Below are 26,694 nucleotides of genomic sequence, written 5' to 3'. Positions count from 1 at the left end.
CATGGCCCGGGTGGCAATCCTGCCCTTTAATTTAGCACCCAACTCCCTGAAATCCCCATACAGAACCTCGTCATTCATCCTTCTCATGCCATTGGTATCTATATGGACCATGACTTCTGACTGTTCACGCTCCCAATTAATGACGCTGGGGCCTCGATCTGAGATATCCCAGACCCTGGCACTCAGAAGGCAACATACCACCCGGGGATTTTGTTCTCACCCACTGAACCTCCTGTCCATTCCCCTAACTAACAAATCCCCTATCAGCACAGTGTGTCCCTTCTCCCTCCTTCCCTTCTGAGTCACAGAGACAACCTCAGTGCCAGAGATCCAACCACTGCGACTTTCCTCTGTTAGGTCATCCCCCCGACAGTATCCATAGTGTTGTTGAGGGGGACTCTGCACTGGCTCCTTAACCCCTTTCCCCTGCCTGATTGTCACCCAGTTTCCTGTGTCCTGCATCTTGGGTGTAACTACCTCTCTATATGTTCTATCTATCACCACCTCAGCCTCCCAGCTGATCCAGAGTTCATCCAGTTCCATCTCCAACTCCTTAATGTGAATTGTTAGAAGCTGCAGCCAGATGCACTCCTCACAGTTGTAGTCGTCAGGGACACCGGATGTCTCCCTGCCTTCCACATCCCACAAGAGGAGAATTCCACTATCCTGCCTGGTATCTCTACTGTGCTAGCTGAGCAGGAGGAAAGGAAAAAAAAACTTAATCTTGAGCTTTTCTTTCCTTTGCTTCCCCTGACTGAAACGTCTCTTCACGGAAGCCTTGAAGAGCTAAAGCCTCAAGATCACTGCTCTGACCCTGGCCACTGCAACAATGTACTACCACCCTCTGGCTTCTCCAGAAAGCCAATGTCTAATCCAATTTCCTACCTCATCTTGAATGCCAAGCAACAGAACATTCTTAAACAACCTCCCATGCGGGACCTTTTCAAGTGCCTTGCTAAAGTCCATGCAGACAACATCCACTGTCTTGCCTACATCGACTTTCCCGGTAACTTCTTCGAAAAACTTTGATTGGTTAGACATGACCTACCATGCAAAAAGTCACATTGACTACCTCTAATCAGTCCTTGTCTATCCAAATACTCCTATATTTGGTCCCTCAGAATACCTCCCAATAACTTTCCCACTACTGATGTCAGGCTCACAGGCCTACAATTTCCTGGTTTATTCTTCAATGCTTTCGAAAAGAACAGGTCACTAACTGTCCTTCATCTTCCTGACACCTCAGCCAGGGTTAAGGATGTTTTAAATATCTCTGTTAGGGAACTTTATTTCAAGGGGAATAGAATATAAAAGCAAAGAGATAATGCTGAGACTTTAAGACACTAGTTGGGTCTTCAAACAAGGAGTGGAGACTCAGGCTCCAGCCTGACCTGGAATTCCCTCACACCCCTGTTTCTAAACACTAACCTGTCCCCTTGCCCCCCTCTGTCTCCAAAACCATTCTTATGAACTTAAAAATCATTGTAACTGTTTACCTTTTAAAACAACCAAACCTGAGTGCAACTCAATGGAGTTTGTAGCTCAACGCCATCTTGGATTCATCACATGGAGACACCACTCAGCTTTGGCACTAAGTTCCGTTAGACTGTAAATTAGTGAGAGGCAAATGCAACTCTTACAGGCTACCCCCAAGTTATAGGCTATTCAAAGATAAAATGAAATTATTATATTCAAAACTTGAGGTATTTACAAACATTTCTTCCTGCAAATGGCAGAACTAATTTGGTTCCCTCCCCCTTGCGCTCTCTAGGTTTAAATAATTGTCCATTCTTACAGACTGATGTGCTTTTGATGTTGTCCTTTAGAATTGTACTTATGACCGTGAGGTCAAGCACAGCTCCAATGCCATATTTAAGTTTGCTGACAACACCCCTGTTGTTGGCCGTATCAAAGGTGGTGATGAATCAGCATACAGAGGGGAGATTGAAAATCAGGCTGAGTGGTGCCACAACAACCTCTCACTCAATGTCAGCAAGACCAAGGAGCTGACTATTGACTTCAGGAGGAGGAAACCAGAGGTCCACGAGCCAGTCGCCAGAGGATCAGAGGTGGAGAGGGTCAACACTTTAACTGCCTCAGTGTTACCATCTCAGAAGATCTGTCCTGGACCCAGCATGTAAGCGCCAATACAAAAAAAGCATGGCAGCACATCTACTATCTTAGAAGTTTGCAAAGATTTGGCAAGATATTGAAAACTTTGATAAACTTCTATAGATGTGCGGTGGAGAGTATATTGACTGGCTGCATCACAACCTGGTATGGAAACACCAATGTTCTTGAATTGAAAATCCTACAAACCCTCAGCCCATCACAGGTAAAGCCCTTCCCACCATCGAGCACATCTACACGGAGAGTCATCACAGGAAAGCAGCTTCCACCATCAAGGCAATGTTCTCTTCTCACTGCTGCCATCAGCAAGGAGGTGCAGGAGCCTCGGGACCCACAGCACCAGGTTCAGGAACAGCCATTACCCCTCAACCATCAGGCTCTTGAACCAGAGAGGATAACTTCACTTGCCTCATCACTGAACTGTTCCAACAACCAATGGACTCATTTTCAAGGACTTTTCATCTCATGTTCTTGATATCTATTGCATATTGTCTTTTGCACATTAGTTGTTTTCCCACCTGTTAGGTGTGGTCTTTCATTGATTCTATAATTTTTTAAAATTTACTGTCTACGCCCACAAGAAAAGGAATCTAAGGGCTGCATATGGTGACATACGTATCTTGATAATAAATTTACTTTGAACTTTATGTGGAGGGATGCTTACAGAAAAAGATAACCACTCAATATGATATTTTCTGACATCTGCACAGAATCAACCAAAGGGTGTCTGTAAAGACCAGAACCTGCCATCAGAGAACAGCCTGTAATTAAAAACAGAAAGTGGGGACCACACACTACTATATGTGTCACAGGGGAAACATCAAAAACTATTTAAAGAAGAGTACTATGGAAAAAAGATCAAGGTGATCAGGCAAAGAAACTGTGGCTTGTTAAAGGAAATAACATTTGACCAGCTTATCAGAATTCACTTAAGTGACGGCGATGGATGAATGGGAACCAGAGAATGTAACATACTTAAATTCCCAAAAGATTTACTGGGGAAAATAAAGGCTTGTAGTGTGAGAGGGAATGTGGACGTCAGTGCACAGCAAACGGTAACTTCCAGTAAGACAGCAGCACGCTCCGTTGCAGCGCCGTCTACGGGGTTAGCTAAAGGTGCTACTGTCTTTTTTAAACATTTTTTTTTAAATGAGCACAAGACCCTGCTGAACATTTAAGAATGTAAAGTACTGCAGGTCTGCACCCCCCCACCCCAAGACAAAGTTGCTCGTTGGCAGTGAACCTGAAGGAGCTGGACTTGGTGTGGGCCGGGATGCTGCCTGCAACAGAGAGGCGCTGGAAGCAGCGTTCAGTCTAACAGCAAATGATTGTCTCAGTAACTTTCCTTGTGATCGCAAGACCCTGTTGGACATTGTTAATGTGGAATGCTGCAAGCCCGATTGATGAATTTATTGGCAGACGGCAGGGGAGATGTGTGGCCTCTATTGTAGCAAGGACTAGGCCTCAAGCCACGCAGGTGAGAGGCGCTGGAGTCAGTGTGCTCCATCAGAGTGCCAGGGCCGATGTGGCGTGGCGTGGCGTGGCGCCAAGCCGAGGTCAGTGCTGACCCCTCCCTCCACCCCAATGTTCACTCAGCAGTAGGCAAGCCGTATTGAGTTCAATTGCAAACTGCTGCAACATCATGGCCTCCGGGTATATTTTTTGTGTGACTGTATTTTACTGCTATCTTTTACGTGCTACAAGCCTTGTGTTATGTGTGAGATTGGTGTTTCGCACCTTGGCCGTGAAGTAACACTGTTTCGTTTGGCTGAATGACAATTTAACTGGAAGTGTGCCTTTTTTTGGTTGGCAGGGTGTCATGTGTAGCAAGCCACAGAGATGAGTGCTGGGCCTCATCTTTTGATCATCTACATGAATGGTTTGGATGGAAATACAAAAGGCAGCATTACTACATTTTCTGAAGTGACAGAACAGCAGAAGACGAAGTTGTGAAGAGATGAGGTTGCTGGAGATAAAAGTTAAGCAAATGGGCAAAATAAAAATCTGGGAAATCAGCCATTATGAAGGAAAAAAATACAAAAATTGTCCATTTGGTAGGAAATAAATCAAGCACTTCGCACTAAGGCAACTTAGCCACCCAAAAATTTTTAACAGCCATAAGAACTAGGATCTAACTTTTCCCATCAAGTGTGTGTTAGCACCAAGCACAAACTCCATGAAATGGTACACCAAAGAATAAACTTCATTCAGTAACAGAATGCATTTTTTAAAAACAGCTGAATTAATATTAAGTACATTAATTGGTACCTTTGACCTAACATCACCCAATGCCCTAAAATTAAATGGGAAACAGGAATGGCATCCTATTGACTTGTGACCTATTACCGTACTTTCCAGTAACATTATTGCCCAGTTTCATCTGCTACTTTTCAGAACATGGATTTTTCTGCTACACAGGATTCTGCTTGGTGTGAGGGAACAAATACAGTGGACTAGTTAGTTGGGACAACTCTTAAAGAACAAAGACTAATTGAGAAAATTATTGGGATTCCCTTTGTTTATTTGGGACACTGTGCTGCTTAACTGGGACAGGAACTGTTGGCAAACAGTTTCTAACTCGCGCAAGTCACGTGCACTCACGTGACCGTTCGATGTTACACCATACTTCGAGACACCATACTTCGAGGGAACAGTTTTTGAAAGTAGCATCAGCTATGTGAATTGCATAGCAGTGATTTTTGTCACTGATAGTTGGTGAGAAATGGCCGTGAGTGAAAATGGATGATTTAATTACATCAAGTTAGGAACTATGAATGTAAAAGGTATTGACAATCATCTTGAATGTTACAATGAAATGGAAGATTTGGAGGATGCAATTGTAGATAAAATCGTACAAAGGCAGTCCATTATCTGCACTAGGTGTCTGCAATTATCTTGTTCATTGTGTATCCTGGAAAATTTCTTTGTTGATAACTATTAGGAACCAATACAGTTTTATAGTACTGTAGTAATGTTCTCATTTGTTCTGTATTTCATTTTAATACATTGTATCTCAGTTTGTGTTGTTATAGTTTTTTAAAATCATTTCCATGAAACTTCAGGCTAATTGGGGCAAAATGTACTGGTCCTGATGTGTCTCAATGAACTGAAATTGGCTGCACTTACGAGTGAAATAAAAACTGTCTAGAAACCGATACCGACTTCCACCACCACACCCAGCCCGAGCACAAGCTGCAAGGCTGCAGCAGCGGCTCCCAATAACAAAATCAACAGCCGGTATTCCAATTAATCCATCAAAATTCAAAGTCAGCCGGATTCTCTGGCCGAAAACAAGCAGGTGCGATTACAAAAAAATCCTGGAAATACTCAGATCAGGAGGTACCTGATAAGAGAAACAAACCACCATTCTCTCCACATAAGATTGCTTTTGGACACAGTATCTTGGACTTGCTTACTTTAGTAGCTGGACGTCCCAATATAAAATTAAAATCAGATGCAAAACTACAAACCATCTATTCTGACTAAAATATGTAGAAAGAAAATGATTATCTCTGACTGCATCACTGTTGGAGAAAACCTGCATGTTAACCTAGGAAACAACTCAATTTATGGCAGATACAGGGCAGAGTTGACAATCCAGCTGAGGTGCATTCAAAATCCATCTGTATTTGAATAACATGCAATTGTCACAGTGTCATGTTGCAATAAAGACCCCATTGAGAACAGATAAACCAGTCAAACTGTGACCAAATGCATCTCCACATGATACAAGAGCTGGAATGCTTAAAGAAACCTAAACATTACTTAAACCTCGGGGATGATTTGCTCTTTGTTTTCAAGGTCTGGAAGAAACTGGTGAGACCCCGTTGATTACACAATCCCGAGTAAATAATGAACCCATTAATTTCATTTTGTGCTAAGAGGTGTTCATTAAAGGCATTAGGAAAGGAATTCTAGGATTCTGCCCAATAACAGAAGAACAAAATTAACACTATATGTGAAAAGAAAACTGGCAGAGTAAGAACAGCAAATGCTGCAAGAACTCAGCAAGTCAAAAATCAAGTCTGTGGGAAGAAAAACAGAGTTGACATTTCAGGTTGAGGACAAAGGATGACGGCACACATCCAAGTCAGAGTTAGCGATGCTGTTGTGGCATTCTTGGTCATCATTCCTGGAGGTAAATATCATGGTAAGCAGTTCTGGATGAAATGCTGCAGTCCATCAATTAGTCGCACAGTCATGGTTAACGTTCCATCAACCCCACTACCTGGGCACTGAGTTAATCTTGTCCAATTTGAGTTACACAGGAGATCGTATTTCAGATCAGCAGACCAGCCAGGCGGCTGGTGACAGTAACAAAGACCGCAGTTAGAGAGCTGAGCAGAGGTGCAACAGCACAGCACGGGAACAGGTCCTTTGGGCTCAATGTTGTGTCAAACCAGCTAAAAAGTAAATCAAAAACTAGTCCCTCCTACCTACACATTGTCCATATCCCTCCAACTTCCTCATATTAACGTACCTATCTAAATGCCTCTTAAAAGTCTAATGGTTTTGCCTCTACCACCACACCAAACAGCATATTCCAGCCATCCATCACTCTTACCCCTCACTCCTTCAATGCATGCCCTCTGGTATTAGACATTTCTAACCTGGGAAACAGATGCTCCCTGCCGACACTAACTCTGCCTCTCAATCTTGTAAACCTCTATCAGATCTCCCCTTAACCTCCAGTGCTCCAGAGAAAACATCCCAAGTTTATCCAGTCTCTCATGATAGCACATGCTCGCTAAACCAGGCAGCATTCTGGTAAACCTCTTCTGTGCCCTTTCCAAAGGCATTCATAGAGGTTTCTACTGTGAAAACGAAGCTAATTTGATGGCATATGCGAGTGATGATAAACCTGATTCTGTTATGGGTCTGTATTATGGACTGAGAGTGGGAAGGGGTCAGGGAGAGCGGAATCATGGTTGGGGAAAAGGAGAAGGGAGAGGGGAGGGAGCAGGAAGCAATGATCAATAAACCAATTGTCTGGAATCAAACCACCTTGTCTGGTGTCTCAGGGCTGGGTGCGTCTGCACCCGTACCACCCCTCTCCTGCGTCGCTCTCCCCTCGCCTTTCCTGACAGCCTTTGCTCCCGCCAGATTTACAAACTCGCTCTCTGCTCCACGTTGACAAATGCAGTACTGTTCAAGTCTGAGGCAGCCAGGCTACTGCCTGGACTTTGATAATAAATTTACTTTAACTTTGAATTTTGAAAGGCCTAGACAGGGTGGACGTGGAGAGGATATTCCCTAGAGCAGGGGAAGTCTAGGACAAGAGGGGTCAGTATCCAAGTGAAAGAACATCCCTTTAGCGTAGAGATTGGGAGGAATTTCTTTATCCAGAGGGTGGTGAATCTGTCGAATTCATTGACGCAGGTGGTTGTAGCGGCCAAGTTATTGGGTACAGTTAAAGCGAAGGTCAATGGAATTTTGATTAGCAAGAGCAAAAAATGCTACAGAGAGAAAGCAAGAGACTGGGGTTGAGAGGGATAATATATCAGCCATGATAAAATGGTGGATCAGGATGGGTGAAATAGCCTAGTCTTGCTCCCATGTCTCAAGGTCTTACAAATGAAGTGAAAGGAGTTTTTAAAAAGCTTGCTGTTTTTCAACAAAAAGTAACTAGCTGAAGTGTACAGATGTGGGTGCAAGAGTTCAGCTCCCCATTTACCTTCAACACCCTTGAAAAGTTCTACAAAGTGAAACAGTACTGTCCTAATACATCCTCAACTGCCTCTGCTCCTTTCCCCTTGCCCAAACTCAAAATGAACTGATCATTCTGCAGTGGGGCTGCGTAAAAGTCACAACTACATCAGCCACAAGTTCCTGAGCTGCAAAATCACTTTGCAGAACAGTTATCAGAAATAGAGGACTGGAAATGATTATAAAAGGAAAGGAAGAGAATAATTAAAAATAAGAGTCCTCACAAAATGTAAACTACTCAAGAACAAAAGTAGCAACTTAAATCACCGGTAAATACTTGTAATACTCACTTTGCATTTGTACTCCGTAGTTTTAAAACTCAGCAAATAAGAGCTCAATGTCTGGAAACATTTATAACAAGAATTTAAGCAGTTCCATTTATTACAAATAAATTGTTCTCTCCATTTAAAACATTAAAGAAATGATGCTGATCTGCCACCAATTGTGCACCTTCAGCATACTGTCACCAAAAGTCTTTGCTGTTGCCATGTTCAATGTTTGCATTTTTCTTGATTATCTTTCCTCACATGTGGTTTCAGGGGTGTCCCAAATTTCATCATCTACTGCAGGCATTGTAACTAGGCTTCCCTCAGGTAGCCTTGCTGTAGATACCAACTTTGAACTTCCAGGTGATAAAGGGCCTTGATCCATCTCTTCAGCATTAGAGTTCTCAGTAGTATGCATCACATGCTCAGGTGTGTGTACCTCAAGTCCAGACACTGTGTTACATTCTACAGTTCCGTTTGGACATGGTATCCCTTCATGTGAAGCTATCGACAACTCTGGACTCACGCCTGCTTCATTTACTTTTGGTTCAAGACCCCAGAACCTGTTTTGTGCGATGTACCGAATACACTGTAGGATTACGTTTCTTTCATGGCGAATGTCTCTGGCCAGTAACTGTAACAAAAGAAACAAAAGGATTATTAAAATATGTAGCACTTTCTTTTGTGGTGCCTTATGAGAACTCAAAGCTAACAAAGGATTCAGGAAGCTTTCCAAAGTCTATTATCTCTAGTATTTTCAAGTCCAGTTCGCATTAAGTCCCCTTCAAAATACTTATGGATGACCATGATTACTGTGTCACAAAGGGGAGGAGGAAGGACTATATCAAACATGAAGTAATGCAAGATGCCGAATACAGCCCATTCATTTCCCTCCCAATTACCAAGTGACACAAGTCAAGACAGCAGTTCTGGATTACCACACCAACATCTGGACACACTGACAGGAAAAGCAACCACACAGACTTTTGTTGCAAGTGTCTTAATCTCCCCTTAATTCAAGGTTCAGTTGCCATCCCCAACCAAAACTCTTACCAATGTACTGCCCCTTCCTTAAACAACAAAAAAATCACACCAACCTCATAATAAACAATTCAATAAAAAAGGGAACAAAAGATGAAGAAATTTTACCCTGGTCTTTTGCACAGTCTGACCAGTAGTAAGACAGCAATTTGCAAATGAGTGGAAGTGGGAGAACATGGAATGGAGAATTTGCTAAAAGACAAAATCGTAGCTGAGCTATTGAGGTACCTAAACATCCTCCATTCTCCATATTTACTCTTAAACACAAGAGTTTCTGCAGATGCTAGACGACTTGAGCAGCACACAAGGAAACCTTGAGCAACTCAGGCAGCACCTACGGAGGGAATAAGCAGTTAAATTTTGAGCCAAGATCCTTCATCAGGACTGGAAAGGAAGGGGGCAGAAGCCAGAAAAAGGTGGTGGGGACGACAAGCTGGCAGGTGATAGGTGAAACCAGGTGAAGAGGAAGGTGGACGGAGGGAGGGACGGACGGACGGACGGACGGGGGAGAGGGACGGAGGGAGGGAGGGACGGACGGACGGACGGGGGAGAGGGACGGAGGGAGGGAGGGACGGACGGACGGACGGGGGAGAGGGACGGAGGGAGGGAGGGAGGGACGGACGGACGGGGGAGAGGGACGGAGGGAGGGAGGGACGGACGGACGGACGGGGGAGAGGGACGGACGGACGGGGGAGAGGGACGGACGGACGGACGGGGGAGAGGGACGGAGGGAGGGACGGACGGACGGACGGGGGAGAGGGACGGAGGGAGGGACGGACGGACGGACGGGGGAGAGGGACGGAGGGAGGGACGGACGGACGGACGGGGGAGAGACGGACGGACGGAGGGAGGGAGGGACGGACGGACGGACGGGGGAGAGGGACGGAGGGAGGGACGGACGGACGGACGGGGGAGAGGGACGGAGGGAGGGACGGACGGACGGACGGGGGAGAGGGACGGAGGGAGGGACGGACGGACGGACGGGGGAGAGGGACGGAGGGAGGGACGGACGGACGGACGGGGGAGAGGGACGGAGGGAGGGACGGACGGACGGACGGGGGAGAGGGACGGACGGACGGACGGGGGAGAGGGACGGAGGGAGGGACGGACGGACGGACGGGGGCGAGGGACGGAGGGAGGGACGGACGGACGGACGGGGGAGAGGGACGGAGGGAGGGACGGACGGACGGACGGGGGAGAGGGACGGAGGGAGGGACGGACGGAGGGAGGGACGGACGGAGGGAGGGACGGACGGACGGGGGAGAGGGACGGACGGACGGACGGGGGAGAGGGACGGACGGACGGACGGGGGAGAGGGACGGACGGACGGACGGGGGAGAGGGACGGACGGACGGACGGGGGAGAGGGACGGACGGACGGACGGGGGAGAGGGACGGACGGACGGACGGGGGAGAGGGACGGACGGACGGGGGAGAGGGACGGACGGACGGGGGAGAGGGACGGACGGACGGACGGGGGAGAGGGACGGACGGACGGGGGAGAGGGACGGACGGACGGGGGAGAGGGACGGACGGACGGACGGGGGAGAGGGACGGACGGACGGGGGAGAGGGACGGACGGACGGACGGGGGAGGGACGGACGGACGGACGGGGGAGAGGGACGGGGGAGAGGGACGGACGGACGGACGGACGGGGGAGAGGGACGGACGGACGGACGGACGGGGGAGAGGGACGGACGGACGGACGGACGGGGGAGAGGGACGGACGGACGGACGGACGGGGGAGAGGGACGGACGGACGGACGGACGGGGGAGAGGGACGGACGGACGGACGGACGGGGGAGAGGGACGGACGGACGGACGGACGGGGCAGAGGGACGGACGGACGGACGGACGGGGCAGAGGGACGGACGGACGGACGGACGGGGCAGAGGGACGGACGGACGGACGGACGGGGCAGAGGGACGGACGGACGGACGGACGGGGGAGAGGGACGGACGGACGGGGGAGAGGGACGGACGGACGGGGGAGAGGGACAGACGGACGGGGGAGAGGGACGGACGGACGGGGGAGAGGGACGGACGGACGGGGGAGAGGGACGGACGGACGGGGGAGAGGGACGGACGGACGGGGGAGAGGGACGGACGGACGGGGGAGAGGGACGGACGGACGGGGGAGAGGGACGGACGGACGGACGGACGGGGGAGAGGGACGGACGGACGGACGGACGGGGGAGAGGGACGGAGGGACGGACGGACGGACGAGAGGGACGGAGGGACAGACGGACGGACGGGGGAGAGGGACGGAGGGACGGACGGACGGAATAAGAAGCTGAAAGGGGATGGGCAGAAGATGGAATCTAACAGAACATAGAAGAGCACAGCACAGAAACAGGCCCTTCGGCCCACAATGTTGTGATGAACCGGCTAAAAGGTAAATTGAAGAAACTAATGCTGTGGACAGTGGACCATGGAAGAAAGGGAAGGAGGAGGAAAGCCTGACGGAGTTGATGGGCAGGTGAGAAGACAAGTGGTAGGAGGGTAACCTGAATGGGGAGTGGAAAAAGGGTGGCGGGGGGGGGGGGGGAGGAAAATTACCAGAAGTTGGAGAAATCGATGTTCATGCCATCACTACTCAGATGGAATATGAGGTGTTGGTCCTCCATTCCAAGTTTAGCCTCATCATGGCAGAAGAGGAGGCCGTGGACAGAGATGTCAGAATGGGAATGGGAAATCAAATTGAGATGGCCAAGCAATTTGGTAAACACAAACAGAGACTAGTAATAACTACAGCAACCAACTGTAACACAATTATAGCACATCATGGATAGGTACTGTAGAAACAAGAGAAAGCTCTCACCATTTCAAGCAGAGTTGGCCGACGTGATAACTTCTGTGGGCAAGATCGCTTTTCTCGCACACCATGATCCCTTCCTCCACTCTTGCCCTTGGGTTTGAAAGAACTGCACAACTCCGAATCCACAACCCTGCTGCCACGTCCTTTCGTTTCCTTGTCATCCGTACGCCTTGGTACAGATCCCAGTAACACGTTGCTTTCTTCCACAGCTTTGACTCTTTTCTGGAGCGGTATTTCTAACAGGAATATTAGAAACATTGACATTGTTCTGCTCTGATCAAATGATTACTACAACACATCAATAAGAATGCTCAACATAGGAAGACAGTTACAGTGTCAGAGTCAGATCTACAACATGTACACAGGCCCTTGGTCCAAAGTCTGTGTATACAGTAACAATTCAAGCACCCAGTTACACTATTCTCATTCTATTCTCTCCGCATTGCCATCAACTCCCTCCACAGTCTCTCCCGAAACTACAGGCAATTTACAACAGCTACTTAACCCATCAACCGACACACCTTTGGGATGTGAAAGAAAAGACCTTAAGACATGTGAGCAGAATTAGGCCATTTGGCCCATTGAATCTGCTCTATCATTCTATGGTGGATTTTAGAATCAGAATTATCATCACCAGCATGTGACGCGAAATTTGTTAACTTAGCAACAGCAGTTCAATGCAATACCCCTCTCAACCCCAATCTCCTGCCTTCCCAATGTAACTCCTGACGCCTTTACTATTCAAGAACCCATCAACCTCCGCCTTAAATGTACCCAATCACTTGGCCACCACAGCCATCTATGGCAATGAATTCTGCAGAATCACCACCTGCTGGCTGAAGAAGTTATTTCTCAGCTCTTTTTCTAAAGGGATGTCCTTCTTTTCTGAGGCTGTGCCCTCTGACCCTAGACTCCTCCGACTATAGCAAACATCTGCTCCGGGGTCCACTCTATCCAGGGCTTTCAATAGTTGATAGGTTTCAATGCGATTCCCATTCCCACCCCCACCCCGCTGAACTCCAGCCAGTACAGGCTCAGAGTCAAATGCTCCTCATACATTAACCCTTTCATTCCTGAGATCATTCCCATGAACCTCCTCTGACCATCTCCAATGCCAGCACATGCTTTCATAGAGAACAGGCCCAGAACTGCTCACTATGCTCCCAAGAGATGTCTGAAACGAAGGTTACAGGGGGAACATGTAAACGTCACACTAGACTGAACCTGGGCGGTTAGAGTCTCTATCAGCTGTAACACTATTGATCGCAACTGCGGCTAACTCATCTTCATTCCTCCGCACACAAGTTCTAAATGTTTCATTCTAATGGTGCAAAGAATAATTACCATTTAAATTGAGAAAATATGAAGTTTTTAATATTACTGAAAAGTCATATAGGAATGATTGTGTTGTCGCCCATTCTTTCTTGGTTTTTATGTGGGGTGGGGGATTTTGGGGGGGGTCAATGTTCTTGTTGTGTTTTGTGCATGAAGGGGTTTGGGGCCAATATTTTTGTTGCCTTTTATGTGTAGGAAGGGGGTCGGGGGGGGGCCAATGTTCTTGTTGCATTTTGTGGGGGGGAGGGGTAGATGATCGTGTTCCCATTTATTTGTGTGGGGGTGGGGTAGGGTTGTTGTTTCTCTTTGAACTGACTTCCATGGTTTTCTTTGTCTCGTGGCTATCTGGAAAAGAATAATCTCAAGAGTTGCATACTGCATACATACTTTGATATAAGTGGGTCTTTGGACCTTTGAGTACGGCAATGGGCATTAATATTGCAATGATATTCCAAAGACTGAAGTATCCACTGCAGGTTTTAATCGAGGGCACTTTGGCACTGAAGTATCAGATTTCTCTGATACATCATACCCTGCCTAGCAGCACTCAGAGGGGCCTTTGTTTTCCTTGTGTTATTACAATTATGTACCAGTTTTGAAATCCCAATGATCATCAGACAGAGAGCTTCAGTCACTCTTTGGACAGGACAAGGTGCAATTCTACATAGGCAGACAGAGCTTCAAAACAACTTGACCATGTATAGTTCCAAAAAATAAAAAAAAAAGGAAATCTCAGAGGAAAGCATACAAGATGAAGAGATACTCAGCTGAATTGCTATTTATATTGGTCAAAGAATTACTGAATTAAAGTAACAGCTTTAGGACACAACACAAGAAACAGGAGCAGGCATTCAATAAGATCATGGCTGATCTGGCCATGGACTCATCTCCACCTACCTGCCTTTTCCCCATAACCCCTTATTCCCCTACAATGCAAAAATCTATCCAACCTTGTCTTAAATATATTTACTGAGGTAGCCTCCACTGTTTCATTGGGTAGAGAATTCCACAGATTCACCATTCTCTGGGAAAAGCAGTTCATCTCTGTCCTAAATCCACTCCCCCAAATCTTGAGGCCACATCCCCTAGTTCCTAGGGGAAAAGTCGGGTGATGGGGAGTACCCCGGTGGCTGTGCCCCTTAACAACAGGTACTCCTGTTTGAGTACTGTTGGGGGGGACAGCTTACCCGGGGGAAGCGACAGTGGCCGTGCCTCCGGCAGAGTCTGGCCCTGTAGCTCAGAAGGGTAGGGCAAGGAAGAGGAGGGCAGTTGTGATAGGGGACTCGATAGTAAGGGGGTCAGATAGGCGATTCTGTGGACGCAGTCCAGAGACCCGGATGGTAGTTTGCCTCCCTGGTGCCAGGGTCCGGGATATTTCTGATCGTGTCCAAGATATCCTGAAGTGGGAGGGTGAGGAGCCAGAGGTCGTGGTACATATAGGTACCAATGACATAGGTAGGAAAAGGGATGAGGTCCTGAAAGGAGAATATAGGGAGCTAGGAAGGGAGTTGAGAAAAAGGACCGCAAAGGTAGTAATCTCGGGATTACTGCCTGTGCCACGCGACAGTGAGAGTAGGAATGCGATGAGGTGGAGGATAAATGCGTGGCTGAGGGATTGGAGCAGGGGGCAGGGATTCAAGTTTTTGGATCATTGGGACCTCTTTTGGCGCAGGCGTGACCTGAACAAAAAGGACGGGTTACACTTGAATCCTAGGGGGACCAATATCCTGGCAGGGAGATTAGCGGGGGCTACTGAGGTGACTTTAAACTAGAATGGTTGGGGGGTGGGAATCAAATTAAAGAGGCTAGGCGTGAGGAGGTTAGTTCACAACAGAGGGATGGGAACCAGTGCAGAGAGACAGAGGGGTGTAAAGTGAGCGTAGAAGCAAAAAGTACAAAGGAGAAAAGTAGAAGTGGCAGGCCGACAAATCCAGGGCAAGCATTAAAAAGGGCCACTTTTCAACATAATTGTACAAGGGCTAAGAGAGTTGTAAAAGAGCGCCTGAAGGCTTTATGTGTCAATGCAAGGAGCATTCGTAATAAGGTGGATGAATTGAAAGTGCAGATTGTTATTAATGATTATGATATAGTTGGGATCACAGAGACATGGCTCCAGGGTGACCAGGGATGGGAGCTCAACGTTCAGGGATATTCAATATTCAGGAGGGATAGACATGAAGGAAGGGGAGGTGGGGTGGCGTTGCTGGTTAAAGAAGAGATTAAAGCAATAGAAAGGAAGGACATAAGCCGGGAAGATGTGGAATCGATATGGGTAGAGCTGTGTAACACTAAGGGGCAGAAGACGCTGGTGGGAGTTATGTACAGGCCACCTAACAGTAGTAGTGAGGTCAGAGATGGTATTAAACAGGAAATTAGAAATGTGTGCAATAAAGGAACAGCAGTTATAATGGGTGACTTCAATCTACATGTAGACTGGGTGAACCAAATTGGTAAAGGTGCTGAGGAAGAGATTTCTTGGAATGTATGCGGGATGGTTTTTTGAACCAACATGTCGAGGAACCAACTAGAGAGCAGGCTATTCTGGACTGGGTTTTGAGCAATGAGGAAGGGTTAATTAGCAATCTTGTCGTGAGAGGCCCCTTGGGTAAGAGTGACCATAATATGGTGGAATTCTTCATTAAGATGGAGAGTGACATAGTTAATTCAGAAACAAAGGTTCTGAACTTAAAGAGGGGTAACTTTGAAGGTATGAGACGTGAATTAGCTAAGATAGACTGGCAAATGACACTTAAAGGATTGACGGTGGATATGCAATGGCAAGCATTTAAAGGTTGCATGGATGAACTACAACAATTGTTCATCCCAGTTTGGCAAAAGAATAAATCAAGGAAGGTAGTGCACCCGTAGCTGACAAGAGAAATTAGGGATAGTATCAATTCCAAAGAAGTAGCATACAAATTAGCCAGAGAAAGTGGCTCACCTGAGGACTGGGAGAAATTCAGAGTTCAGCAGAGGAGGACAAAGGGATTAATTAGGAAGGGGAAAAAAAGATTATGAGAGAAAACTGGCGGGGAACATAAAAACGGACTGTAAAAGCTTTTATACATATGTAAAAAGGAAAAGACTGGTAAAAACAAATGTCGGTCCCCTGCAGACAGAAACAGGTGAATTGATTATGGGGAGCAAGGACATGGCAGACCAATTGAATAATTACTTTGGTTCTGTCTTCACTAAGGAGGACATAAATAATCTTCCAGAAATAGTAAGGGACAGAGGGTCCAGTGAGATGGAGGAACTGAGTGAAATGCTTGTTAGTAGGGAAGTGGTGTTAGGTAAATTGAAGGGATTGAAGGCAGATAAATCCCCAGGGCCAGATGGTCTGCATCCTAGAGTGCTTAAGGAAGTAGCCCAAGAAATAGTGGATGCATTAGTGATAATTTTTCAAAACTCGTTAGATTCTGGACTAGTTCCTGAGGATTGGAGGGTGGCTAATGTAACCCCACTTTTTAAAAAAGGAGGGAGAGAGAAACCGGGGAATTATAGACCGGTTAGCCTAACGTCGGTGGTGGGGAAACTGCTGGAGTCAGTTATCAAAGATGTGATAACAGCACATTTGGAAAGCGGTGAAATCATCGGACAAAGTCAGCATGGATTTGTGAAAGGAAAATCATGTCTGACGAATCTCAGAATTTTTTGAGGATGTAACTAGTAGAGTGGATAGGGGAGAACCAGTGGATGTGGTATATTTGGATTTTCAAAAGGCTTTTGACAAGGTCCCACACAGGAGATTAGTGTGCAAACTTAAAGCACACGGTATTGGGGGTAAGGTATTGGTGTGGGTGGAGAATTGGTTAACAGACAGGAAGCAAAGAGTGGGAATAAACGGGACCTTTTCAGAATGGCAGGCGGTGACTAGTGGGGTACCGCAAGGCTCAGTGCTGGGACCCCAGTTGTTTACAATATATATTAATGACTTGGATGAGGGAATTAAATGCAGCATCTCCAAGTTTGCGGATGACACGAAGCTGGGTGGCAGTGTTAGCAGTGAGGAAGATGCCAAGAGGATGCAGGGTGACTTGGATAGGTTGGGTGAGTGGGCAAACTCATGGCAGATGCAATTTAATGTGGATAAATGTGAAGTTATCCACTTTGGTGGCAAAAATAGGAAAACAGATTATTATCTGAATGGTGGCCGATTAGGAAAAGGGGAGGTGCAACGAGACCTGGGTGTCATTATACACCAGTCATTGAAAGTGGGCATGCAGGTACAGCAGGTGGTGAAAAAGGCGAATGGTATGCTGGCATTTATAGCGAGAGGATTCGGGTACAGGAGCAGGGAGGTACTACTGCAGTTGTACAAGGCCTTGGTGAGACCACACCTGGAGTATTGTGTGCAGTTTTGGTCCCCTAATCTGAGGAAAGACATCTTTGCCATAGAGGGAGTACAAAGAAGGTTCACCAGATTGATTCCTGGGATGGCAGGACTTTCATATGAAGAAAGACTGGATGAACTGGGCTTGTACTCGTTGGAATTTAGAAGATTGAGGGGGGATCTGATTGAAATGTATAAGATCCTAAAGGGATTGGACAGGCTAGATGTAGGAAGATTGTTCCCGATGTTGGGGAAGTCCAGAACGAGGGGTCACAGTTTGAGGATAGAGGGGAAGCCTTTTAGGACCGAGATTAGGAAAAACTTCTTCACACAGAGAGTGGTGAATCTGTGGAATTCTCTGCCACAGGAAACTGTTGAGGCCAGTTCATTGGCTATGTTTAAGAGGGAGTTAGATATGGCCCTTGTGGCTACAGGGATCAGGGGGTATGGAGGGAAGGCTGGGGCGGGGTTCTGAGTTGGATGATCAGCCATGATCATAATAAATGGCGGTGCAGGCACCTATTTTCTATGTTTCTATGTTTTCCAGTCTCAACTACCAGTGGAAACAACTTTCCTGCCTCTATCTTATCTATCCCTTTCATCATTTTATATGTTTCTATAAGATCTCCTCTCATTCTTTGAATTCCAGTGAGTACAGTCCCAGGTGACTCCATCTCTCCTCATAGTCTAACTCCCTCATCAACCCAGTGAACCTCCTCTGCATCACCTCCAAAGCCAGTATAACCTCCCTCAAGTAAGGAGACCAGATCTGCATGCGGTATTCCAGGTGCAGCCTCACCAGTACCCTGTACAGCTGCAGCATAACCTCCCTGCTCTCAAATTCAATCCCTCCAGTAATGAAGGTCAACATCCCATTTGCCTTCTTGATAGTTTGCTGCACCCATAAACCAACCTTTTGTGATTCATGCACAAGCCATGGAACACAGACAACTGTCAGACCAAATGTAGACCAGAGGAGAAAGAACACTATTAATCTAGTTTAACACTAATTATAGAAATAGGAAATTAAAAGGAAATTAAAATTTGAGGAACTGTCAGTTTCACCTAGTTCCAAATCTTCCATTTTAACATAATGCAAAGACAGATCTACAAAGTCCATTAAGGCTGGAATTTTCCTTAATAGGAAATTGAATTGCAATATCCCCGAGTTTACCCTCTGGCTCCTGGTCACTCCCACTGTCCGAGGAGCTGCTGTAATTAGCCATCAGTGCGCTCAGGCCTGACGTTATCTGGCTTGGCACGACGACAATTTCTGCTCGCTCACCATCAGCTTGGCTCTCGTCCTTGTCAGACTCTGTAAGGCAAAACACAAAACTTTACATCTCTTTCGAGTTTCAGTCAAAATCCATCACCGGACAGAGACAGTTTTCTCAGCAGGGAGCGCACAAACTGCTAGAGAACTGCACAATCGATCCAGTCAGCCTGGCATTAAGCTCTTCATCACACAAGCCCAAAATGGAGCAGATATTTTTCCCTCGTAGGCACATCCTTTCCGATTGGAAAACATTGTTGATCCTCACTCAGTGGGATATGGCAGGATCTTCAGGAATGCTTCGACTCTCCCCTTGCGTCCTGAAGCATCAACAAGTCAGCTGTCTAAAGGGAAGATGAAACAAATAGTCCGTGAGCCAGGACCCCGAATTTGGGCCACTGGTACCATCTGGGGGGAATAATTCTTATAGTGAGTTTTGGCAAGGTATACACCCCTAGTGCTAGAAAATATGTGATAGCATTGCAGTGGTGGTAACTTCCTTGTGATAGCATTGCAGTGGTGGTAACTTCCTTGTGATAGCATTGCAGTGGTGGTAGCTTTCTGGATTCTACAAGGAAGCACATTCGTAGGGAACTGGAATCTGAACTGGGCAATTCAGTAGATATATTTCCAGATGACAAAGGACAATTGTTAATGGTTCCTGAAGGTGTATCATTAAGGGACATTGTCTTGGAAAATCCAACTCTACAGAGGGAACTCAAAATTTGGAGGGCCAAGGCAACCAATTTCTTCAAGATCATAGATCAGACTTCATCACATATCAGATCAGGAGATGACTGTGACTTCCTGGCCATTCCATCCATCTGATGTGAAAGATGGTGCTCATACCTCCATACCGGATCAACTAGAGCGGCTTCTTGTTGGACTGCTCACTGGAAATCCTGACACCAGGACTCAAACACAGAGGGTCACTGTGACATGACACAGAGGTATATGCTGTGACATGTGGCCAACATAAACCACCAAAGCACCTTCTACTTCCTTATGCAGTAAACACACTGACAGGTAATTCAGCTCATTCAAACACTGAACAGGCTTGGGCATGGGGTGTCTTACTCCCAACTTGGAGAAGGACACTGCTCTGTGTCTCCAAAAGCTAGCAACAGCCTCCAACCAGAAAGTTATACTTCCAGCCTCCATCAAGCCTCATGTCTTCACCAATCTTGCATGGGACAATATCGATAGACTTGAGGAAACTCTCACTGGAAAGGGTACATCACATAGAGTCAATGGCATAGTGGTACAGGCCAATGTCTATGGACCACACCTGCCAAGAGCTGAGCTTCCACACACTGAGAAACTGAAGCAGCGATCAGTCACCATTGAGGACCAAGAACTGGAAGTATATGTAGCAGGTGCACATGTGGGCCCAACCAGGGAATACTGTGTCCAGGAAACCAAGCAAGCTGCTCTTCTTGCCTGCAAGAACCTGGTGTGGACACTTGCAAAGCAAACAGATCCAGAGAATCAGACAATCTCAAGATGGACTGGTTTTAATATCAGCACCAGGGACCAAGAACCAATCTCACAAGATATTGTTGCGTATCTGCCAACCATCAATTCACAAGTCACAGAGTTGACCACAGTATTTGAAATCCTGAACCAATCAGAGCTAATCAGGAAGGAACTTCATCTAGAAACAATTGCGGTAGTCATGGATCAAGCACTCTATGCAAACACCACTGGAATTGCCTGGAGACACAAAGAGCGCTTCTCCAACATTCGTCTCAGGATGGGGACATTCCATACCATATGTAATGCCTTAGCCATCCTAGGAAGGCGATTTCAGTATGCTGGTCTAAAGGAGGTATGCATAGAGGCTGGAATCATCGCAGAGGGGTCCATCAATGGAGTCCTTGATGGTAAACACTACAATCGTGCTGCCAGGGTCCACAAGTACATCCATGAAGCACTGATGAGACTCGCATTGGCAGAGTTCACACTGTGGGTTGAGGACAACGTTCCAGAGAGGAGTGGGATGATCAGATCATTCTTAAACCATGTGAACAACATGGCCAGTGACTTGAACCAAAAGAAGTTGAACAATCTGCTGCAAAGTCCACTCTTAGCTGAGCTGATAACCCCGCGGACCAGACTTTCTGGAACACCTCTGTCACAACAATGGAGAGCTATCCGCGTTCTAGATATCATACATTGACATGGTAGAGAACGTAGCACTTCTGCGTGCCCCCGTAAGGGGGGGACTGGGAGTTGCACCTCCATGCTATAAAAACCATGATACCATGGTGCTTTGCCTATGATAAGATGAATTATGTCAGGTACCTGTCCCCTTACTTTGCTCAGATGATGAACCTCCCAGAGAAGAATCCTTCTGTGTATGAGGCCTTCAAGACAGGCCAATTCTCAGTGCAGTTGTCAAGTAACAACCCCTTTGGGCAGATCCCTGTGGACCAGGCTATTGAAGCCACAGTGAACAAATTCACACAGACTCCTGGAGGCACATCGCGGTTCGGCCTGAATGCTGGAGCTATCAAGCCTTACTACATAACAGCTGAGCAATGCAGTACATTCCTGGGAAGGTTAAGGGAGGTGGTGCAAGGCAACAAATCAGAGCTTTGTCATGCGGAGCTACAGCAGCCAAGAATCCAGAAACTTGAGGAAAGTTTCAGCAGTGGTTAGCCTCATGAATGGGTCAGCCCATTTGCAGAGAAGTGGGACCTCATTAGCATCTCTACAGCAAAGGCAGCCCCCAGGGACATTGTCTCCGACCTGATGAAGGCATTATGAGATTGGTGAGCAATGCTATGCAACCTTCAAGGATGAGAGACTAGAGGAAGACCCACCAGCAAAGAAATTCCATGTCCCAATGAAAAACAACAAGCTGAAAACATTCAGTAATGTGTGTAAGAAGAGAGACATGAAATCAAATGGGAGGGCGATCATCGTGAAAGCAGACAGGTCTTTGTTTGGACGCATCATAGTGATGGCACAAGGGTGCAGTCTATGTATGGAGGATATCCTTTCCCATCCCCTTGGACCATTATCCTGGGCCCTGTCCACAGCAGAAGGATAGCTGAGAAAGACAAATAAAGCTACTTCAGCTACAACCTTGCAGAAAAATGTAGCAGTAGAACAGCAACTCCCAGGAAACTCTGCTACAGTGGTTGATGGAGTGAACTTGGTCCAAAGAGTGAAAGGTGATCAAGTTACTTTAAGAGATGTTGCCATGGCAAATCTGGGTACGGCTCTGAGGGAAGGCAGTCAGAGTAGCAGAATGGACGTTGTGTTCAACACATACAAGGAGAACTCTAACAAGAATAGTGAAAGATCTCTACGGGGTGAAGAGACTGGTCATGAGTTGCAAGGTATCACAGGCACACAGATGGTGAGGCAGTGGAGGAGCTTCCTGACCAAAGTCAGTAACAAAAATAGTCTCATTAGCTTCATAGTCCATGAATGGAGGAAGGCGGAGTACAGAGCAAAGCTACAGAAGATTCTGCATGCAACTGTGAATGACAAATGTTACAGAACCACATCTCAAGACAGTGAGGTGTCAGCTCTTCAGTGTCAACAAGAAGCAGATGGCTGCCTACTTCTCCATGCTGCCCATGCCACAAGAGAGGGAAACCAATTTGTAGTGATCTGCTCAGAAGACATAGATGTCTTTAGCATTTTGTGACAAGATTGAGACCCCATTGTTCCAGAAGTGTGGCACTAGAACCCATACAAGGCTTGTAGACATCAGGAAGGTTGCTGCCACTGTTGGCATAGAGGTTTGTAGGGCTCTCGTCGGGTTGCACGCATATACAGGATGTGACACTGTAAGCGCTTTTGCAGGCAAAGGGAAGACAAGTGCCCTAAAACTTCTGACCAGCAACAGGGAAACTCAGGACACATTCTTAGAGTTGGATCAGGAATGTGACCTCTCCCCAGAACTGATGGACAAGCTGGAGACATTTACATGTCTCCTGTATGCCCCAAAAACATCGACCATTAAAGTCAATGAGCTCAGGTATCACCTTTTTTGGCACAGAAAGTCATCAGTTCCCGCCATGCAAGGACTGCTTAACAAAACATGCACAGCGAGCCAACTACCAGATTGGTAGGTAGAGAAGATGACTGGAGAAGGACCCACAAGTGCCAAGCCCTGTTGGCAGAGGATGGAAGATGGAGAGAGAAGAGGAAGCTGAACAGTTGGTGGTGCACTGGATGGAAGGCCAGTCAGCACCCGATGCCATCCTGGATCTACTGGCCTGTAACTGTCCAAAAAAATGTTCACTCCAAAGATGTATGTGTGTTGTAAATGGCCTCAGGTGTACTGACATGTGTCAACCAGCATACTGTGAGAACCAGACATCCACCTCAGAGAGTGTGGAAAGTTCAGATGAAGACGTGGAAAATTATTATGATTAATAGGTTATGAAAGTATGGAAAACAAAGTATGGAAAGCAGTCTTTGATTAAATATATTCATTTTACAACCAAAGGGGGCCTAGGTTATGGCTGTGTGGAACCCCACATTTGAATTATTGTACTGTAATTCTATATGCTATGACAAAAGTTTAAGATTGTTTTGATTTGATACAACAATATGGAAAATATCATGACATTGATAAAACTCCAGAAATCTCTCCAAATGAGGTTTTTTACTTTTGCGGAGAGGGGTAACATTTTCTGCTGTACTGATGTTAATACAGAATATATACAAAAAGTGATTACTTATTTGAATTTCTGAATAAATTCTCCACAAATGCATGTGATTATATATGTCCTAAGGTTTTTATTGACTTTTCCAAAATAAACAAATATTTTTCTAAAAATGAAATGATTCACTACTGAAATTGGACACTGTACTGCGAGTGCCACCAATGACATAGTTTTCAAAATAGGACTTTATAACAACATTTGATGAAAAGTGCTTGAACTCAGCTATCATTGTGACAAATTTCAATGTTGAGGGATCACTGATGACAAAATACCACTAGGATGAATATATACGTTGTACTTTACATTGGCCACTTTTCAGAAATGCTTATTTTAGGTGGTGTTATAAAATGCATGATAGCACATATAAAGCTACCACTGGGGCAGTGCTATCACATATTTTCTAACTCTAGAGATGTACAGTATACCTTGCCAAAAATCACTATGAGCACTATTCCCCTCAGATGGTACCGACCAACCCTACTGGCTCACGGACTAAAAAGGGAATTCCAGATTTAACTGGCAAAACTCTTGGAGCCGAAACCTGTTGGGTAATTTCACAGTGGGGGCTCTGATAATTAAGTAATACAAAGGAAATAGGTCAATTTGTCGCCATCTACCCAATGAAGTACACAATAAAGGAGCAACACAGCTACAGCCCTTGTGCTCCCGAGTGTTACTACTGGTTAGCAGAGTAGGCACACATTTGGAAAGGTACCGGGTCGAGAAAATAAAACACAGAAATTAGCACCCCAATGACTTCAGAAGAGATGAGAATCAATAGCTGGACTCTGCACAATTGGATGCAATTGCTTCAACGGACAAATTGAGTGATAAATCCATTCAGAACACATGACTAATTGGGTTAATAATGACTTGCAACAACCCTATCTAAATGATAATCTCAGGCAGTAGCCGAAAAAAAAATTACTAAAGCTAACTTAACCTGACTGCTGAGAAAACAGATGGAAGAAAATGTGTGGGCCCACCTTCATATTCTACACATGCCTCCTATCTGACTTTTTCATACCAGCAGCCATTAGCAAAAGGCAGTATAAACTTTAAAAGGAGCGAAGACAGACTGTTGGAATTGCATTACACGTACATCAAATTCGTGTGTTATGTGTATGTCCGTGCTTGGTTCAAATGCTGTCGCGTTTCGATATACATTATATACATGTCCATAGTTAAATGACAATAAACCGGACTCGACTTGAATGGCGATACTGAGGAACGGACCAATCCTGTAGTCTTCATTTGGAGCGTTAAACCACACAGCACCCAGAACACACATCAAAGTTGCTGGTGAATGCAGCAGGCCAGGCAGCATCTCTAGGAAGAGGTACAGTCGACGTTTTGGGCCGAGACCCTCCGTCAGGACCCAGAAAAGTAACTTGCCCATTTCGTTGGAGAGTTATTTTAAACAGTATACTTGATGAATGAATGGATAAACATTTAATATTGGTGCAGGTATCATTTTAAAATTCCTTACAGGAATGCCCAAGTATAACAGCTTGCATTTTAAGCTAAATAAAATTGCAGGGACATCCAATTTAACTGCCAAGCCCCATTCTGGTCATGAGAGAGAGTTTAACTAATCTTCCACTATTCGTGTTTTCAGGACATTCAATAATACTCCAGTTTTGTTTGAAAAGTAATTTGCTTATGGGCAGCAAGCACATCAGCCAATTCAAAACCAGCAATGTTCAGCAAGCAGCGAATGGCAAGCCAGTCTAGTGGTCAGGAATGACAGTTCCGCACCTCACACCCACACTCGTGTATTTCAATGCTCTTGCGACCTCCCTCCCATCCTTCATGGTTAGTAATCAACATCCTACCTCCATCATCCATAGAACACACCACACTACAGTACAGGAACAGGCCCATCGGCTCAATGTGGTGCCAAACCAGCTAAAAAATAAATCAAAAACCACTAAGCACTAACCCCTCCTGCCTACATAATGTCCATATCCCTCCATCTTCCTCACATCATATGCCTACCCACACATCTCTTAAAAGCCTCTAATGTATTTGCCTCTACCATCATACCAGGCAGTGCATTCCAGGGATCAACCACTCTCTGAATAAAAAACGTACCCCTCACATTCCCTTTGAATGTACCCCCGTCACATAAAATGCATTATTAGACATTTAGGCATCTCAACCCTGGGAAACAGATACTCCCTGTCCACTCTATCTATGTCTCCCATAATCTTGTAAACCTCAATCAGATCTCCCCTCAGCCTCCAGCGCTCCAGAGTATATACCCCAAGATTATCCAGCCTCTCATGATAGCACATGCCCTCTAAATCAGACAGCATCCTGGTAAACCTCTTCTGCACCCTCTCCAAAGCCCCAACATCCTTACTATAGTGGGGGAGACCAGAACTGTGAGCAGTACTCCAGATGTGGCCTAACCAGAGTTTTATAAAGTTGCAACCACCTGACTTTTGAATTCAATGCCTCAACAAATAAAAGCATTCCATAAGCCTTCCTAACTAAATTATCAACCTGTGTAGTTACTTTCAAGGAGTTATGAACTTGGATCCCAAGATCTCTGTGATCAGCAACACTGATAAGGACCTTGCCCTTAACGGTGTATTGTCTCCTTGCATTTGCCCTACCAAGGTGCAACACATCACACTTACCTGGGTTAAACTCCATCTGCCATTTATCTGCCCATATCAGCAACTGATCTATATCGTGCTGCTTTTATCCGATTCAATATCTACTTCTATTTACTAATCAGCCCTTTACTCATTTACATTGTGCTAATTTTTTCCAAAATAAACACATTTCCCTCCAGTAGGATATGCATGCAGTCTTTGTGGCGTTTATGTTCTGTTTCAAATGACAGCAGACTGCTTCTGAACAGTTGCCATCATGACTGCATACACACAAATCCCTTACTGCTTTTTACTCTCTGTCCCACATTGGCAACTCACTCCAGCATCATTGCTAAAATCTGGTGGAACTTGTAATGGTCGAATTGTAGTTGCATCTGGGATTTGAAGCCAAGCCCCTGAAGTGACAACCAGTGTTCCAGAAGTTGATGATTAACTGAAGTACAGTCAGCCAAGAGGTAAAAATCAGCCGGGTCTAGAACAGC

The 26,694-nt window shown here is 46.0% G+C and overlaps 1 protein-coding gene across 1 annotated transcript in view; it reads right to left on the bottom strand.

Moving 5' to 3' along the window:
* Window positions 1-6,347: 6,347 nt before the first annotated feature.
* Window positions 6,348-26,694, bottom strand: part of nufip1 (nuclear FMR1 interacting protein 1) — a 59,265-nt gene continuing 38,918 nt past the window's right edge. Inside the window, exons 8-10 of the mRNA XM_063051158.1 lie at window positions 18,802-18,942; window positions 11,963-12,195; window positions 6,348-8,736 (exon numbers count right to left, since the gene is read on the bottom strand). Coding sequence (XP_062907228.1) covers window positions 8,350-8,736; window positions 11,963-12,195; window positions 18,802-18,942 — 761 coding nt within the window. The 3' untranslated portion in view covers window positions 6,348-8,349. The remainder of the gene's footprint in view (window positions 8,737-11,962; window positions 12,196-18,801; window positions 18,943-26,694) is intronic.

This window comes from Mobula hypostoma, chromosome 6, assembly GCF_963921235.1.
Source record: "Mobula hypostoma chromosome 6, sMobHyp1.1, whole genome shotgun sequence".
NCBI classification, from domain to species: Eukaryota; Metazoa; Chordata; class Chondrichthyes; order Myliobatiformes; family Myliobatidae; genus Mobula; species Mobula hypostoma.
The sequence above is the reverse complement of the archived record's forward strand: the minus strand, read 5'-3'. Positions and strand labels throughout refer to the sequence as shown.